The sequence below is a fragment of the Sceloporus occidentalis genome, unplaced genomic scaffold (assembly GCF_023333645.1).
Source record: "Sceloporus occidentalis isolate IW3139 unplaced genomic scaffold, rSceOcc1.0.p SCAF_346, whole genome shotgun sequence".
NCBI classification, from domain to species: Eukaryota; Metazoa; Chordata; class Lepidosauria; order Squamata; family Phrynosomatidae; genus Sceloporus; species Sceloporus occidentalis.
In genome coordinates, this window is record NW_028317326.1 from 152,663 (window position 1) to 170,678 (window position 18,016).

The following is an 18,016-nucleotide window of genomic DNA, read 5'->3' on the forward strand; positions in this document are numbered from 1 at the left end:
AGGAGAGGACGGCTTCTGAACTAGAAAGTTTGAGTTTTATATTGAATTTGTAAGTGGTCCCCAGATACAGACATATCAGCCAACAATTATCCAACTGGATCTTAGAATTTACCTTGGAAATATACCCCCTGTTAACAACTATTCATTTTTCCCAGTGGGTAACAGTATAAGAACATAGCGCTCGTCTAGAGATTACAATCAGTGTCTATGTTCGTTTGACTAAAACAGATGGCAAAGCTTCATTAGGTAGCAGTGAGGAGTCACATAAGATACAGAAAAACTCAAGACAAAATAGATTAATCTTCTCTTCGCGCCACAGATGTTTGGTCTTGTTTTGACATAAACTGTTTTTATGTCTTTTGCAGCTCGAAAGCAGACACCAAAGCTTGTTTGCCTTCTCACATCGGAGAGGGGAATGAAGGCAAATCTCTGTTCGATTTTTTTCCCTTGGTCCTGTTGTCGTTCTTCCATTTGACGCGTGTTCCAAACTTCATACTTATTCCCTGGCATTTACCTAGCTGATCATTTAGAGTTTCCACATCACAAGATTCATTACTCATAACTTATCATGGTTGAAAACATTAAACAATTCATCTGAAACCTGTAATATGTGTTGATTGGTTTTTCTTCATCCGTCTGACGTTTGATGGGTTCACCAACCATTGGTAGTTGGATTCAGAAGAGCGTTTGATGTCTCCACATGTAAGTTTTCCTTTTTTATCACAGCAGAATTTGATATGCATTCTTTGAATTAATTATTTTTGTTAATAATTTGGCCCTACCAGATTCTAAGAAATGGCCAACAAATAGCTCTATGTGATTGAAAAAGGTTTCCATGCGATGACGATGTAGCCTAATCACATCCCTGTGATCAGGGTTTAACCCCAAGTCTCAGGGTTTTACTGTTGTAGTGCTTTTGCTACAAGTACATTATGGTTGATACCCCTGCTTGAATGCAGGTGACTCAATTAAGTATATCTTTAAATAATGACAAGTCAACTTTTTCTATGAGGACTAGAATTGGAGTCATGTAGAATGCACTCTGTCTCCATAAAAGATAATCCTCTCTCTCTTACCTTGTGAAACGTGCTGTTTGATGATATTTTTAGCTCAATTGGAGTTACTTTCAGATACAAGAAGATCAATAGAAAAGGTCACTCTGAACCTGTTCACAAGATTAATGTTGAAAGGGTATTATTTCAAAGATGTTAAAATAAATTTAGATAAGCACTTACTGTATAAAGCCCGGGGATATGACCTGCAGCTCACGTCACAGTGGGATTTTTATTCTGTGAAGGATCAAGGAGGGAGGTATGAAGACTGCCCGTGTATGCGCGCCGCTTTTGTTGGGTATTCTCTGTGGACCACACAAAGGGCTTGGATCCAGAGTCTACTCATTGAGTAAGGTTTATTCAATAATGTGAGAGTAGGTCTATTATAAAGGCCCATTCCTGGGTAATTCTCTGCAAAAATTCCCTCTACATACTCTACATATACTGAAAAAAATCCATATGAAGTGATCTACGAGACGTATGAAAAGAGAGTTATGAACGTGAGTGTGGAATAACACTTACTCCCTTACGGCCAGGAAATGGTGTATTACATGTACGGTATTAATTTATTCTTGTTATTTTAGTTCATTTTAATAAATAATCATCAAAGAATGCAATGGGAACTTTGATTTTCTTTCTCTAAGAAAATAACACTTTCTAATTTAATGTAAATTAAAAAAAATAAATAAAAGACAAAAATGGAAAGATGATTTCAAGCTAATGCCCATGGCCCTCCTAGTGAAATGTAAAGAATGTTCCTGTCCCTAAGTGTCGTACAATGGTCCTTTTCTAGTTATTGCGTACTCTGCCCTTGGGGATAGATGGTGGATTTTGCAAGCTATTAAACATGAAAACACTGACATCATGGCTGAAATATCTCCAACATTTCACTGTAGTTTATAGCCTTATTAATGTTTAAAATGTGTTGTTACCAAAAAACTAGCTATGTTTGAGATGTGTTTAAAAGAAATACAATGAGAAAGCCTCATTGAGAGCCAAAACGTTGGACCTTCACCAAGTTAATACATTTTATAAACTTTATTTGCTGTATATATATATATATATATATATATATATATATATATATATATATATATATATTTATTTGCCTTGGAGTGCTTACATAGAATTCAGGAAGATGTTCAAATTACTTGCCCCGTGGGGTGTTCCAGCAAATACAGTAAAAACCAACAACCCCATACATTTCACCCTCCATATGCCCCACTGGTGGAGTGTTTTGGTCATCCCTGTAGGCACCAGTGAGCAAGAAGGTCCATATTTTTGACTCATCGCTGTTCTTGAGGAATATATGTACAAAGACGTATGAGAATTGAGAATAGACAGCATCTTAAAAGCTTGGCCAAGGGTGCATCCCTGGAGGGAGGTCATCTATTTTGTATGTGTTTTTCGCTTGGGAATCCCAAGACTAAAGGAACGTGAAGACGTGGACCTCCTTGCCCACTATGCCTACATGGATACCATTGATACTTCACTGGAATGGCCAGTAAAGATTAAATGTATGAATCCAGCTGTGTACCAGCTAATTTCCATCAGCAAATCTTGATTACTTTTCTTCAGAGAAGAAATCCCTAAAATCTTTATAAGTTTCAGGGACTTTGAGTATTATGTATAATGAGAAATTATGATGCAAACAGTGGTGCAATCACCATAGCAACCAGTGAACCGCAGATCAGTCTATTTTCACCCAAAAGACAACTTGTAACTGATCGGTTCAGGTTTGTATGGAGTGAATGTGTAACTTTGTACGCTGAATAAAACTGACATAATAAAATAATAATAGTAATCTGTTCAATATTTTTTATTTTAGACTTTTAGTTTACGTACACTAGCAACCACAACAGGAATACTAATAAGAGACAGTTTATACTGGCGCCAGGACGAAAAAGACATACCAGGGTCACCCTCTAAAACCATCCTTTTGTAAATGATTGGGATGGAGTGTACATTAAAGTAACTTAACATACATGGGAGATTTGGGAAAGAGATCTCTTAATCTACCCTACCTTAAAACCGCCTATTGAAACCCTTATTGTCTTTTTTTCTGAATGACTTGCAATGTGATTCCTGATACAGAAGTCTCCGTGTCATTGAAATACTGTGTGTTTACAACGTATATTACATTACACCGGTTTGGGTTTTTTAGCAGATCTTGGTGTTGGTGGTCTCACACGATGGGTTTTGTATTGTAATGAAACAGATACAGTTTGTAAAACACATGATTTTTTTTTAACATTTAGTAGGATAGGCAGATGGCATTCCAACCACAAAGCAAAATGTCTTCATCCTCTAAAATAATAATACCCAGTTTTAATACATCTAGACTATTTGGAAGGTTCCTTATTGGATATCCATAAACTAAATTTTCTTGAATATTCTGCCAAATTTTGGTTTTGGTGGGGTTTGTTTAGAAATATTGAGTCTGTCTATGCTTCTCATTTGTGCCTACTGTAAAAACCTCGAACCTTTGGGTTTTGGCTTTTGGCGGTGGTGACTCCAAGTACTGTGGAGTCAAATGAGCATACTGGAAAAGCGATACAGGGTACTTGTTGCCTTAATCTGAATTCATAGAATTAGAAATATCTTGGAAAGGTTAACGTTGATGAACATTTGTCTTTCTTTAACCCAACTATGTATGTAATGATTAACCATGGTTATACTTTACTATAATCGAAGGGTGGACAAACCCATCAGCTAAGTAACCATAGCCCCTGAAATTACTGCTGTCATTTTAGGTTTCTTATAAGGGTCACCATGGATGTCTCCCTTTCTCCTTCCTCAAGTCTAGGGCAGCACCCTTGAGAATTATATCACTGGTACTGCTTATTAAGGTGGATTTTCTAAAATAAAAATCTCTTAGTATTACATTGGCGCTTACTGATGCCCCATAGCATTACTACAGCTCTTAGCAATGGAATCCTAAGCAACATATTGTAGCAAGTCCTCTACAACGCATTGCCTACTGCTACAGTACTGATGGTCACCCATTTATTTAGGGAATGTAGAGGTCATCTATGAATATGGATAACATATAATTAAAGGGGATACTTTGTAAACTTTCAATAATGCTTTAAACTGCATGATTAGAAATGTTGTAATCTTTATATTACAATGGAAGGTCTAATGCTTTGACGAAACTATGAGAATGTATGATTAGTATTTACATTTGTTTCCACTCTATTACATAAAGAATTATGTAATTATTTAATATATATTAAATTTGTGTGGACCCTAAACTATACATATACTTATGCTTTATGTTATGTTTTGAATATTGAAATTAAATTAAACATAGGTTGTTTGTAATTGAAAAGATGTCAATTTTAAATATTAGTTGTCGTTGTTGTAGGGAAGTATGGTTTTACTCCAATTTGTATACAACAATAATGATAAAAAAAATTCTTCAGGATGCATGGTTAGTTCTGTCTCTGGGTTGCACCAACCGGATACTCCATGGCAGATATTGGGAGTCCATACAATGTGCTGGCAAGGGTAGGATGGGTTCCTTTAAGGGGGCATCCGTTGGTAGATGACAAGGGCAGACATGGGCGCCAGTCTTCAAAGAAGTTATACCCAAGCTTTGACGTGATTATTCCACTCCTTGGCACAACTACATAACCCACCTTCATCATACCACCTCCATCGAACTCCTTTATACAGAGCCCGAGTGTAGGGCTGGAACAACATGAAGAGCCGCAGGCGGCGGGCAAGGCCACAGTACAAAGCCATGGCCAGAACGATCAGAGGAGACATCATGACGAAGCCCAGGATAATCAATGCGGATGAGCTGTTATCATCCAGGAGGGTTTTGCAGTATGAAGCATCAGAATGCAGCACCTGAATCACAAAGATCATTATGTTAGTCAACAGGGCACCAATGTTACAGGTTACAAACACATGATCCCTCTCTCCCCTATCTCTCCCTCCTCTCCTTTCAATTTCCTCTCTCTCCTCTTTCATTTTCCCTTTTCGCTGTGGTGTGAGAGTGAGTTCTCTTCCTCCAAATCTGCCTCCACTAAGGTATATTCATATTCATCCCTGGGAGTGTAAAAGAAACGAATAGGGAGATTGTGTAAGTTACAGTACTGCAAAGTTGACCTTGTGATTGGCATCTTCGAAATGAAACGCTTGCTGCTGTATCTCCTTAATTACCGATATTAAATCGGCAAACGTTAATATGAAAGCAACATATCATTTTGCTATATTTGTGGCTGCTTTGTCTGCTAACTGCATTATCAGATAATTGCGTAATATATTCTGATTGCATCGAGGCAAAGGGACGGGCCCTCTAACTGTGACATCGATAGCGGATGTTTTTTCAAGGTCAGCGGCTACAATGAAAGCTCGCGTTCTGTCTCCTGGCTGAGAGGGAGGCAGCAGCTAAACAGGTTTCGGAGACAGTCACGCTAGAAATGATATAGGGAAGTTTCCATGTCTAAAGGCTATTACCTTTCTTTAACCCCTTAAAGCAGCTGGTCATACGCCGAGGTATTTATGTGCAGAAAATCACAGAAAGACTATGTCATGTTAACATTTCTAAATTCTATTTTACTTTTGTTTTTGTTTATGGGTTGTTTTTTTTCACATCACAGCGACAGTTTTTTTTTTTTTATCTTCAATGTGCAAATACAGCTAGAAATGATTCCAGGGCAGCCCATCTCCAGAATTTTTGCTTAATCCTATTTTCACACTTTTATTTATTTTACCAGCAGCTCCGTGAAAAAATAAATATTTTTGGAATGCATTTGTCATTATGTTTGGGATCATTTTACACGTTACGAAATATAACATCTGCTGCCCTTGAAGGAAAGTATCCACCAGTTCTCACCAGGAACGTTACATTTTAGAAACCGCTTACCGTCATCGTTCTAGTAAATCACATGCTCATTAGATACATAAACATTTCCTCCATGACTCTTTGCTTAAAATACGTATCTCCGCTTCAGTTTACAACACATTCCTAAAACATTATTACACATAATAACAAATCTTCCAAGTGTCCCGGTCTTCACAGGACTGTGCTTCGCAGCTGCCCTATTGTAATGCATTTTGCGGGCAGTGAGGAACATGGACCAGTCGAGGAGGTCCTCTGACTTCTCTTGATCAGACCTCTGTCGTAGCTCCCATGTGGCCACCTAAATAACTGTAACTGTTCTTTAAAAACCGGGACTGTTGGGAGGTATGAGTTAATCTTTCTTGTTTCTACACTAATAAATACATGTACATAGACATTAAAGGGTGATAAAAAGGAAGGGAAAGGTAGAATTTTCACATGCTCAGTATATTATAGCCTATTAAACGGGCTTTTGAAGAGCGCTGAAATATTCCTTTGGAAATCAGATTTCCTATTAATCATAATGTCATCTCTTGCCCTAAGCCTGAGAAAAATGAATGTATCAGAGTGTCATTTAGAGGAAAGAACTCTTTTTTTTATAATGTCAATATCCGCACATCGATGAAAGCATGAAGGGATCTGCAAAGAGAACTTATACTCGCATCTTCCTCCAGGCTATGGTAGTTAAAGTGTCTCTCTAGATGAATATATATGTACTTGTATCATTTTCATGGAACATTTGTCAGCAAGAACACGAATGTAATAGTTAATTACTCCTGTAATCTGACAGAAGCCGTGTCTTTGTAATTCATAATTACAAGCTCATCGGAGAGCCCACGAAGCTACAAAGAAAATGAGATCTTATATGAAGAAATGATCAGGGGTACTGAAAAAAAATTAAAGGTGTGGCAGGCTGTATGAGCCATAAAAAAGGTTTTTTCCCCCCATATTTTCCCTCTGCTATGCTACAGACACACGAGCACTTAGGGCCATGAGCCCAAAGCAGCGTTTCTTTAAGATGGCAGCAGGAGACAACTGAGAAAAGTTAAATGTTACCTTTTATATCCATATACATCTATATCCACCTACAAATCTTTGTGCTTTATTGATTTTTCATAAATATAAAGATATATTTGTTTGTAGAAATATAAAGGTTTATTATTATTTATTATTATTATTCCGATATAAAATGTTCCTGGAAATCCGTTTTTTGATGATTTACAAGAAGGGCGTTTAGGTCTGAGGCCAGTTACTACTACAAATCATTGGGAATGACGGCAGAAGACACTTTACTTGTTATAATGATATTTTTTTTCTCAGACTGAGATACAAAACATTTTCAGTGCCTTCTGAAAACACTCTGCCTTTTTCCCTACCTTTGGATCAGCCATCAATTTTCCACAAATTACCTTTAATAACAAGAGTCCTACAGATGATTGGGCTTTAAATTATCCAGAGGATACATACTTTGTCCGTACTGTTAGATGATGGAAGCAGATTCTTCCATAGTACAGTTTAGTCATTATATCTAAAAGCACATGAGATGAAAGTGATGGTGGAGCAGTAAAAGCAATTTGTGTCTGAATCGTGTGCAGACATCGCTGCGGCTCATCAGTATCAACACCAAGGTCATAAGGTCCCGACTGATTTAATGTGGTCCAGAAGCTTTGTCATCACTTTGGTGGTCAAAGTGTGATGACACTCTACAATTCATAATTTAATTAATCAATGTCCAAGCCTAGTTTAATTATCGTAGGAGCAGATTCCAGAGGTCACCGATCGCACTTCCACGGAAATAATTCTGGAGCCTATCACTTTGATATTCACTGAGACAACTTGCTATGCTTGTCTGATAAGTCTGATGAAGTTAGAGATCATTGCCAGATTCAATGGAACTTGGCCTGCTTTGAGTTAGCTCACCATGGCTTGACTTGGGTCTGACTCAACTAGGCTCCACTTAGCAGCACTGAGTGAATGATGATCCACAAAGTGTTCAAATCCAAGAAACATCTAAGGTTAATAACCCCACAGATAAAGGGGATATTGCAATATGTCAGGATGTTGTGGATGATAAGCAAGAACAAAAAAGGGTTTGGGGAGAGACCACAATGGTAGTCAAAGGGAAGAAAAATCAGAAGAAGTCCAAACACAGGGGCCTGAAGATCCAAAATGGGCTCCACAATTTCTGATGTAATTCACCTTATTTCATATGCTACATGAGGAACTGCAAGTAAAAGTAGCTGTCCTTGGGACTCTAATGTGTTAGAAATGTAACAAAACCGAGGGCTAATTACTGCCGCAGCCAGCGAGGTGTTTATGTCGGTCTGATGTGTGGGCTCTTTCCACCTGCTCAATGTCTCAAGTTCCGCAATTCATAGAAAAATAACATTCTATTCAAAGATAAGCTTGTGGTTTTGTACTGTCTGTTTCTGTCTTGTGGGAAACGGTAAATAATAAGTAATTATTTCCTCTAAACATCCTTTCTGGATTCAGAGCACATTTCTTCCACTGATTTAAAAACTTCATCTGATTCGTGCTCAAGCGTGAGGAGAGATAAAGAGAGAGCCGGTTTGGTAATGCAAATGAACATTTCTGATAGTATGATTTTTATGCACATTGTCAGCCCTTCCCCGGCTTTCCTCTCATCACGGGAAGCAGAGATTGTGGCTGCCTTCGGCCCTGAGGATTTTTTTATTTTATTTCAGAACCAGCAGGAAAAGCTGATTTGAAGAGTTAATAACGTAACGTTACCCGCTGATCGCTTGGAGATGTGCAGTTTTATCCAGAGGAGGTTAACTCTATTTGCAAAATGCGGTTGAGATCTATTGAGAGTAGAAAGAGTTAATCTATGCCAAAGCGTTGCCATATGGTTTCCATGGCAACCAAATTAATACCTTGGTTTCATGATGAGAGTTTTTATGTGTAAGAGGGATACTTTGTTTTCGTGTCCGTGATGCATTCTGGGTAACTAACCCATTAAGAGCTACACAATTCACTAACAGCGTTCCTTACCTCTCTGTTTTAGAAGTTCACACTGTACTCAGTACCGTGATATTCCGTAGTTTCCCGTGGAGCCGGTAATGCTATTTGAAAACCATGACAAAATTAGCATAATTTCCATCATGGAACGATATTTCAAAAATATATTTTTGTGATTTAAAGGGAGGCTCCAGCCATCATATGCACTTTATAGAGACTGAATGGCCTCTATAATTGTTCATGGTATCTCTCCGTCAGTTGGCTTGTAGGGGATATTCTCTGGTGAACATCTCCTGCAACAAGACATCTTTGGCCAGTAAGCTCTAGCACTGAGTTTGTGAGTGTTCGGGGTGGGGGGTCTAATGAGACCTCCTGAGAATATGCACAAGAAGTGTTCCAATTGATTTCAATGGGATGGCTTTCATGACACTGATTGGCTATGTTGCAATCAGCGCACTGCATTTCTGGAGCTGCAGCTTCTCCTTAAGGTAAGTAATGTCTGGCAAGACAGAGTGTCCCTTTATTGTACATCTCCAGGTGTCTATTCATGGTGTAACACATAAAGCAGACCACTAAACGGACACTGAGATCTATTCAGTAACATAAGGGTTTGCAGTAAAAATGAATCATTTAGTTCCCTGACACCACTGATAAATGGCCAATCCCATTGAAATTCTCCTAGAAGATAGGCTGAGCTGTCCCTTATTATGTAAAAGTCTAATTAACAATGAAATGGCTTAGCTATGCCTTGGCTGGAAGGCCTTCTTAGTGTTAGTTATCTAATTACCTAATAAGTCAAAGAGAATTCTTGTATTATTCAGTCATTTCTTTATATAGTTTTATTTCAGGGAAAGTGTGAAGCCTTCCTCTAGAATACCTTAGTCTAGGCGGCCAGGCTTATACCACCAAGCAGCCGCTGGCCTTAAAGTGCCATGGCTGCCCCATCACCCCCAGTCCAGACGACTCTATGCAAAGCAAAATCCCTCCCGTAACCAGTTTAAATGACAGGCTTGCTAAGTCACTGTTTGAGTACATACTCATGATTAGATGTACTGTTGGGGTCCCCCGTTGTGCTGTTTTATCCATCGCTCTACCATTTTCCTAACACGGCCTCCTAAAAGGCCTTACGCAACACTACAACTACTGCGGCTTTAACAAAATGGAGGCCTTTTATAACCATCAAGTGACGCCGAACATGTATATAATCACTGAGGCATTGTACTCCCCTTTTTTTCCATTCTCATTACGTTAAAAAATGGGAAAATCTGTGTTGAAAACAAGTGGAAACAGTACTGCCCGCTGAGACCATAATGAAGGCCCTTTTCATTTTGGAAGGGTTTCAAGGAGAGTCATTTAATTTCACTGGGTGAACTGACTCATTTGCTTTCCTTAGCTTCAAGGGGGATTTTCCTGAAATCGGAAAAAAACAAAAACTGGATGCTTTATTATTTTTCTGACACGTAAAGTTGTCCTACATTGAACAGGCATAATTTTTTTCATGATTATTTTCCTGCCTTGTAAAATAATAAGGGTTTTTAAATTGTTCGACCAACCGCGTAAACTCCATCTACTGAAAATCGAGGCCGTATAAGAAATTATGGAAGCATCGGTCAAGAGTGATTGTCAAAAATATTGAAATAGAATGTTGGGGGGGGGTCATAATAAGAGATCTTACAGAATAAAAGTCCCATATGTCCTGCTAGGTACCTCCAAACCGAGTTTAGCATTCACTAAATAACTTTACAGAAGAATTTCAGATCAATAAATACCAGTGACTTGACGGAGAACGTCCACCAATTTCTTTTTTATTACAAGTATGACATTAAAAATGTTTCAGAAATATTATATTGTCTTCCTAGTTTCTATAGAATACACTAGCTTTTTCAGACTAGCTTTGTTATCCTAGATAAATCTATTAGATAAAAACCTTGACTCCTTATCATACTGACTTGTAACCATTAGAATGGCTCGGTTTTATCCACACATCCTGCCACTCGGACTAATGAAAGTCTATGTATGGACTTTATTAGCGATGACGTCAGGAATCATCTCAATGTGGTGCTTGAGCAGTGAAAGTCACCCAGAATACCAAATGACTCACAATGGGGGCCCTCATTAAATCAAATCAAGTTTTCTTTAATGCTAAACAATATAATTATATACTGTATTATATTTAAGACTCAAAGAAAAATATTTATTTAGGAAATATTGTGTCTGACCGGCCACATCTGACAGTTCTCCCTGAGATACTGTAATTACATTTTTTGTGTCACATGCTAAGGATAATTCATTGTCGGAACTATTCATCATAATCACACTTTCACCTTTGTTCCCTTTCCTGCTGTCTTTCCCTAAATTGAAATTCTTGTAACCACAAATAAGTTTTCCATGCCATTTTCAAGTCCCTAGACATTGGTTGGTATATGAGAAATTCTAAAAGCAGCTCAAAAAGCTTCTCAATCCATTCTCCGAATGTCTCTCCACATTAAGTTGTTTTTTTTTAACAATTTTGCTTTATTTTAGTGTTTAGGGAAGGCAGGGAAAGGCTGACCCGAGGTTCCAAAATTGTTCACAAAGCTGATCTGGTGTGAAGGAAGGAAGGGACTGAGTGAAAAAGAGTGTATGAGGGGAACTTATGTATGAATGTATGTGTGCAAGTGTAAGTGTATGTGTTAGCACCAATATATGTGAGTGTGTGTTAGCATGAACTTGTATGTATAAGTGTTAGCATAAGTGTGTATGTTTTAGCATTAGTGTGTAAGTTTGAGAGTGTGTGTGTATATACTGTATTATTCTTGAATTGAAACTTTTTTTAAATAAACATAGTATTAATGACTGGATACATTTTAAAGATAGCAATAAAATAATTGTGTCTACATTTTTATAGGGTACACAGTATTTTATTTTTTCATTTGTGTCTCTGATTCCAGTAATTTTACCATGGCTGGCACTGCACTGCCTTTGCGAGGATAATTTTGGCTGTGGACAAAGTGCATCTGAAGGACCATTTCCATAACGCCATTTAAAAGATGTTCCATTTTCCACTTAAAAAGATGTCAATTACACTAAGTGGACTAAAATGCATCAACAACTCGCAAAACACAAATTTTTCTCCAAGGCAACATAACAATTGTACTTCCATAGAGACAAGCTAAGGGATCCTAAAGAGTTTAAGGTCTCTATATGCATCTTAATTACAGATCCCAAAACCCTAATAAATACAACGGTATTAATTTCAGTATATTAATTTATATTGATAATAGAAAGCCAAAATAGGACTTCATAATTAAAATGTGAACTGTTTAGTTATCTGTCAACTCTTTGTAGATTTCTAATTTATCGTAAAATCATATTTGTGTTCTGCAGGGCTTTTTAACAGTTGGATACAAAGACACAATTTAAAGTATGTAAGAAACGCTGATTAAATTGTTGCAATTATATAAATAAAAGTCAATAATAATAATTTAGTCCCATTTTTTCTACTTGTGTTTTTGTGACATCAAATCTTTACTCTTGTATAGGTTTTCAAATGATTAAACCTCAAGCTTAAAATAGTCTAACTTGTTGAAGTCCTGCCAACTTAGATAATGTCTTAAAGCCCTCTATATGGTGTTTAAAAGAATGAAGCATTAAAAATCTTGTTTGAAAAACTAAAGTTTGAGTATTTGCCAACAATGGACAGTAGTTTAAGCTGAACCAAAAATGGGCAGAATCTGCAGGGATTCAAACTGGATTATGCACCAGCAAGAAATAGTTGGCAAATAAGCCACATAAATAATGAATTTCTCTGAAACATGAACATTTTGGGAGATCCTACATTAATTATTTAAAATGAACGAGCAAGAAAGAAACAAGAAAGATAAGAAAGGAAAAAAAACCTGAATTTTAGAGAATATAATTGGTATAGCTGTATTATATCATAGTTGAACATTTTATCACATCTCTGGATTGCTGAGCCTCACATCTGGATAGGAACAATAAATTTATATTTTGTATTAAATTAAAAACCGGCACATTCATCCTTTTGATGAAGTCCACGGAGTCATAGAATTGAGTTGCTGTTACTATTTTTTCTGTATTCTTTTTTTCCCTATTTCTTTCACATTTAATGTATAAAAATGCCATTTGAAAGGCAGCAGCACGATATCAACTGCCAAAGGGCTAGGCAAACACCCCTGATCCTGAAGCCATCCATGAGTTAACAATGTGTGTTTAGCTATCGTGATTTATTTAATGACCATTCTTTAATGTGGCTCCAAAAAGAAATAAAACTTCTTTCTTAATCCAGTATAAACCACATTCTCTTCTAGTGTAAACTGTGGGCTGTATCCTCATTTAATTGTGTCATGGCTCAAATAGTGATTGTGGGAGGTTTTACATTATACAGAGACTCGTACTCGGGCACGGATTGTTCTTGCGGCTAACCATGCATTTCTAGTTTCTTAGAGCATAATTTTAAAGAGTTAAGTAGGCAAGGTTATATTTCTCCAAATCCTACCGCATGGCGCATAGCGTCGGGGAAGTAATAGTTAAAATTAATTTGTTTCCACTTATTTAAAGAGGTTCAAAAAATCTACACTGATGGGGAGTCTTCAAGGGACAGGTGAACATTTTTATCTATGTTAAAAGCGTTATACTTTGTACTTTTGGGAGCTACATTACTATTATTATTATTGTTTTATAAAGCGCCATCATATTCTGCGGCGCCTTACAATGGGTAAAGAGGACATAACAAGTAGTATACAACATAATAAGGGGTTAGGAGGCCCTGCTTAAACACGCTTACAATTTACACCTTTATTCCTTGGGCTTTTGAGTGTTTTTGTTCTGACTTTAGTATCTATTCAATCTGCCAAAATATGTAATCGTCAGAGAGAAGCAAAAGAGCCGTCAGAAAGGCAGCGAGATGTACGCATCAAGCGTTTCTCGCCGTAGCTGTTGTGGTGAGGTGGCTGTCACACAGTAATTGTTAGGTAAGGATGGCTGTCAGGAAGAAGCAGGGGAGTTGCTCCTGTAATTAAAGATAACAATTGAAAAGAAATCTTGACAAAAAGTTTCATGTTCTTTGCTCAGATTCCTGGTGGGATTTATCTCTACAAAGAGGGGGTGGTAATATTCAAAGCTAAAACACGTGGAAAGAAAACAATTGTTATGATAAACAGCTCGTGAAACGCAATTTAACTAATGCCGTGCTTTATGGGCTCAGTATCTGTCTATAGAAATTTGCGATTAGAGGTCGGCCAAAAGTCTTGGTCATCTGCAAAGAACAGCAGAAAGTAGGAATTTCCACCAAAGTGGAAAGAAAATTTGGTTTTCTGTGGTTGAGTTTCCATAGTTTCTTTTCTGAAACCAGTATGAGAGTATCCGTTTTAGGATTGAGTGCTGGTTTCAGCCATCGGGATGAAATATTAATGCTTTAGAATATTCTATACATCAGGCTAGCATGTGTGGAAACCATTTAAAAGATTTCATTATACAATCTGTCATGTTTATCCATGCACAACAATGGAGCCTTTCTCTACTGCCTCTTCTCTATTGACTTCTTCACCAGTAATAATGTGGTATTTACAAATATTTCGACACATTCCAAATATGTATGGCAATTACGAGGAGAAGGATTATTGGATGCATGCTGGAGGACACCAGTACACAGCTCGCTACCCTTATTATTTTCCCGGTGGCGACCCAGAGAAGCAACGCTGATCCCAGAGTCTCCAGGGAGTCTCCAGAGAGTTCCCAGGTATACACATGACACAGGCCATGTTACTGTAAGTATCTAGAAAATTGCCAAACCATTCCAGCCATAACATACACTTCAATTCATATGATCGATGAGAAGCCCCTCTACATTTTTATTGTATTCTCCTTGCAAATGCACCTTTTCTTTCTCCCCAACTATTTTCCATGCAGGAGGTCTGTTTGATCGAACACAACTCCTCATGTGTGATATGGTTCAAAAACACTGCATTCAGGGGTCTAACAAGCAGCCAATCAGGACATTGAATGGACGGGAAGCCGCTGCTCTGCAGCTTCTCCCTAAGGTAAGAGTTATTTTTGTTTTGTTTAATGAATGCATATGAAATGACTTACAAAATACTTTCATATGCTTTGATTTTTCCAAGGGGCTCCCTGGGACACTGGACTACCCCCCTAGAAATATTCCATATACTGTTTTTATGCTGTATTAATTCAAGTAACATTATTACAAGGACTTGTTCACTGTATGAGTACAGAAATGGGCTGCGAGTATAGGGTCCTAAAATGTCTTGGTTGTGCTTTAGGTAAATACAGTACTAGGTACAGCAATATTAAACTATTGCCTGCCAATGGCAAGATTTGAAATTATTTTTGTTGAGGAGGGTAAAGTAAATACCGTATTTGCTCGATTATAAGACGACCCTGATTATAAGACGACCCCCCAAAATCTGAATATTAACTTAGGAAACAAAGGAAAAGCCTGAATATAAGACGACCCCAAAGGAAAAAAGTTTTACCAGTAAATGTTAATTCATGTAAACTATTTTTTTTAATAAAAGCTATGATTGAGAAAAAGATTTTTTTTGTTTTTATTTCTTGTATTTTCCAACCTGTCCCCCAGTTACGCACATCTGCCCCCAGGCTTGCCACTCCAATATGGCACTGTGGCCCATGATATGCCTTTTAACCCTCTATATGCCACTGTGCCCCATGGTATGCCTTTTGACCCCCTATGTGCCACTCTGCGTCCAGAAATGCCTTATACCCCTATATCCCATTCTGGCATTTAGGGGGTTAAAATGCATATTATGGGGCAGAGTGGCATATAGGGAGGTATAAGGCATTTCAGGAGGCAGAGTGGCATTAAGGGAGTTAAAAGGCATTGTACAGAGCACTCTGCCTCCAGAAATGCCTTATACCACTATATGCCACTCTGCCATTTAGGGGGTTAAAAGGCATATTATGGGGCAGAGTGGCATATAGGGAGGTATAAGGCATTTCAGGAGGCAGAGTGGCATTAAGGGAGTTAAAAGGCATTGTACAGAGCACTCTGCCTCCAGAAATGCCTTATACCACTATATGCCACTCTGCCATTTAGGGGGTTAAAAGGCATATTATGGGGCAGAGTGGCATATAGGGAGGTATAAGGCATTTCAGGAGGCAGAGTGCTCTATTAAATGCCCCCTTAACGCCACTCCAGAAATGCCCTATGCCCCCATTTAACACACACACCCTATACCCCCATTTAACTAACTAACTAACACACACACACACACTCTCTCCCCCCCTCTCTCCCCCCCCTTCCCCCGCTCTCCCCCCTCTCTTACCGGTGCTTCCAGCCGGGGCAGCGGGTTGACGTCGCCTTCTGCTGCAGCCAGAAGGAGGTGGAGTTGGCAGCGGGGGTTTGTATGCGTCCGTCGCGTATACTTTCCCCGGCTGTCAGAGATCAGAGTTCCCCGCACCGGTGCGGGGAACTCTGATCTCTGACAGTCGGGGAAGGTCTATGCGACGGACGCAGACAACCCCCGCTGCTAGCCACACCTCCTTCCGGCTGCAGCGGATGTTGTCTACGCGGATCGCTTAGACGTCAACCCGCTGCCCCGGCAACACAGCAGGAAGCACCGGTAAGTGTGTGTATGATGAGGGGGGGGGGAGTCGGGTGAGACAGGAGGATCCAGGTCCCCTGCAGCGGTGCGGGGGATCTGGATCTTAGTCTCCTAACCAGACCTCTATTTGAGGTCTGATTAGAAGACGACCCCGATTAGAAGACGAGGAGTATTTTTCAGAGCATTTGCTCTGAAAAAAACCTCGTCTTATAATCGAGCAAATACGGTATAACCCTCATTTTTATCCCACATTCTTTGACCATAAAATAGCCAAATTTGCATCCTATAATCTAACACTAACAAAAATGTCTGTAAATTATTTAAAAAATAATAAAATATGTAATATTTTATTATTATTATTATTATTTCTTAAATACATCTAGCTATAGGGATGAAGCATATAGTTTAGCTTATGTGGTCTTCCAAACAACAAACATATGGCCTCTCTACGGCTACAAACAGCTGCCCCACACAGTGTTCATCAAACTTTAAAATTATAAGGAAAATAGGGAATCAGTATGACAAGTATTTTAGTTGCCTTTAAGACAAAACTGGCTTCAAAGCCTTTCTTTGTTATAGTGAGATTCTAGAGAATTCAAAGATTTTGCCTCCATCCATCGCTGGATTATATGAGATGTTTTGAAAGCTACAAGACGCCCCCACTAAAAGACTCCATGTGTTTATTCCGGTTGTCAGAGGGAGCTCTTCAAACAAAAATGTGCTCATAGGGATTAAATCGGCGACAGGCAAATTGATGAAAAAACATCTTATTTTCAGGGGTTACTATACATAATTCGACTACCCATCCTTGTCAATGTAAGGTTTCAGAAATGGGATTCATTATTATATCAAATTATACCCGCTCCAAATAGAAATTAATAAATTTTAAATAATCTGTCATTTATTGCTTCCGTTATTTATACCAATCCAATATAATATTAAAAAGATAAAAATAAAGATACTGGGAGCAGCCATCTTTATTATCCCGTCAACCCCATATGAGATGAAGGGGATACCTGGAGACTCAGGATGAGACGCCACTTCTCCGGGTCACCACTGGGAAACTCTGCCCTCAACGTTGGCGGGACTGCCTACTGACGTCACTGGACCGCTCCCACTGACATCACTGGACCACCCGCACTGATATCAGCGGGACTGCCCACCAACGTGAGCAAACGGGGGCTCCAGGTAGCCAGAGGGTTCCCAAGTAAAGTGAAGGAGCTTTTACAAAAAGGAGATTATTAATACTAATACTTATTAATATTATTCAAAATATAGGCAATCAGGCTTGGAGTGGCCATTGTACAGATAAGAACCATCTGGCCCATCTCGTCTTCCCATTTTTTCTGTTGTAATGATGGATAGCCAGAGGCCTATTGGGCTAGGATGCAGTCGGCTAATTCCCTTGGCATTCACATGGTGGCATGAGCCTCTTTCAGGGGTGCGTGTCAGTAACTAGAGATTGGGGGTAAAAAGTGAATCTGAAACAAAGTCTCGGCGGTGGAATTGTCTCATTAGCGTAAACTTTCCATAGATTGCTACAGTGATGA

At 38.6% G+C, this 18,016-nt stretch overlaps 1 protein-coding gene across 1 annotated transcript in view; it reads right to left on the reverse strand.

The window, feature by feature from the left end:
- Positions 1-4,637: 4,637 nt before the first annotated feature.
- The window catches only part of LOC149274125 (transmembrane protein 88-like), a 32,381-nt gene continuing 19,002 nt past the window's right edge, over positions 4,638-18,016 (reverse strand). Inside the window, exon 2 of the mRNA XM_089505789.1 lies at positions 4,638-4,907. Within this exon, the coding sequence (XP_089361915.1) occupies positions 4,638-4,907 (270 nt within the window). The remainder of the gene's footprint in view (positions 4,908-18,016) is intronic.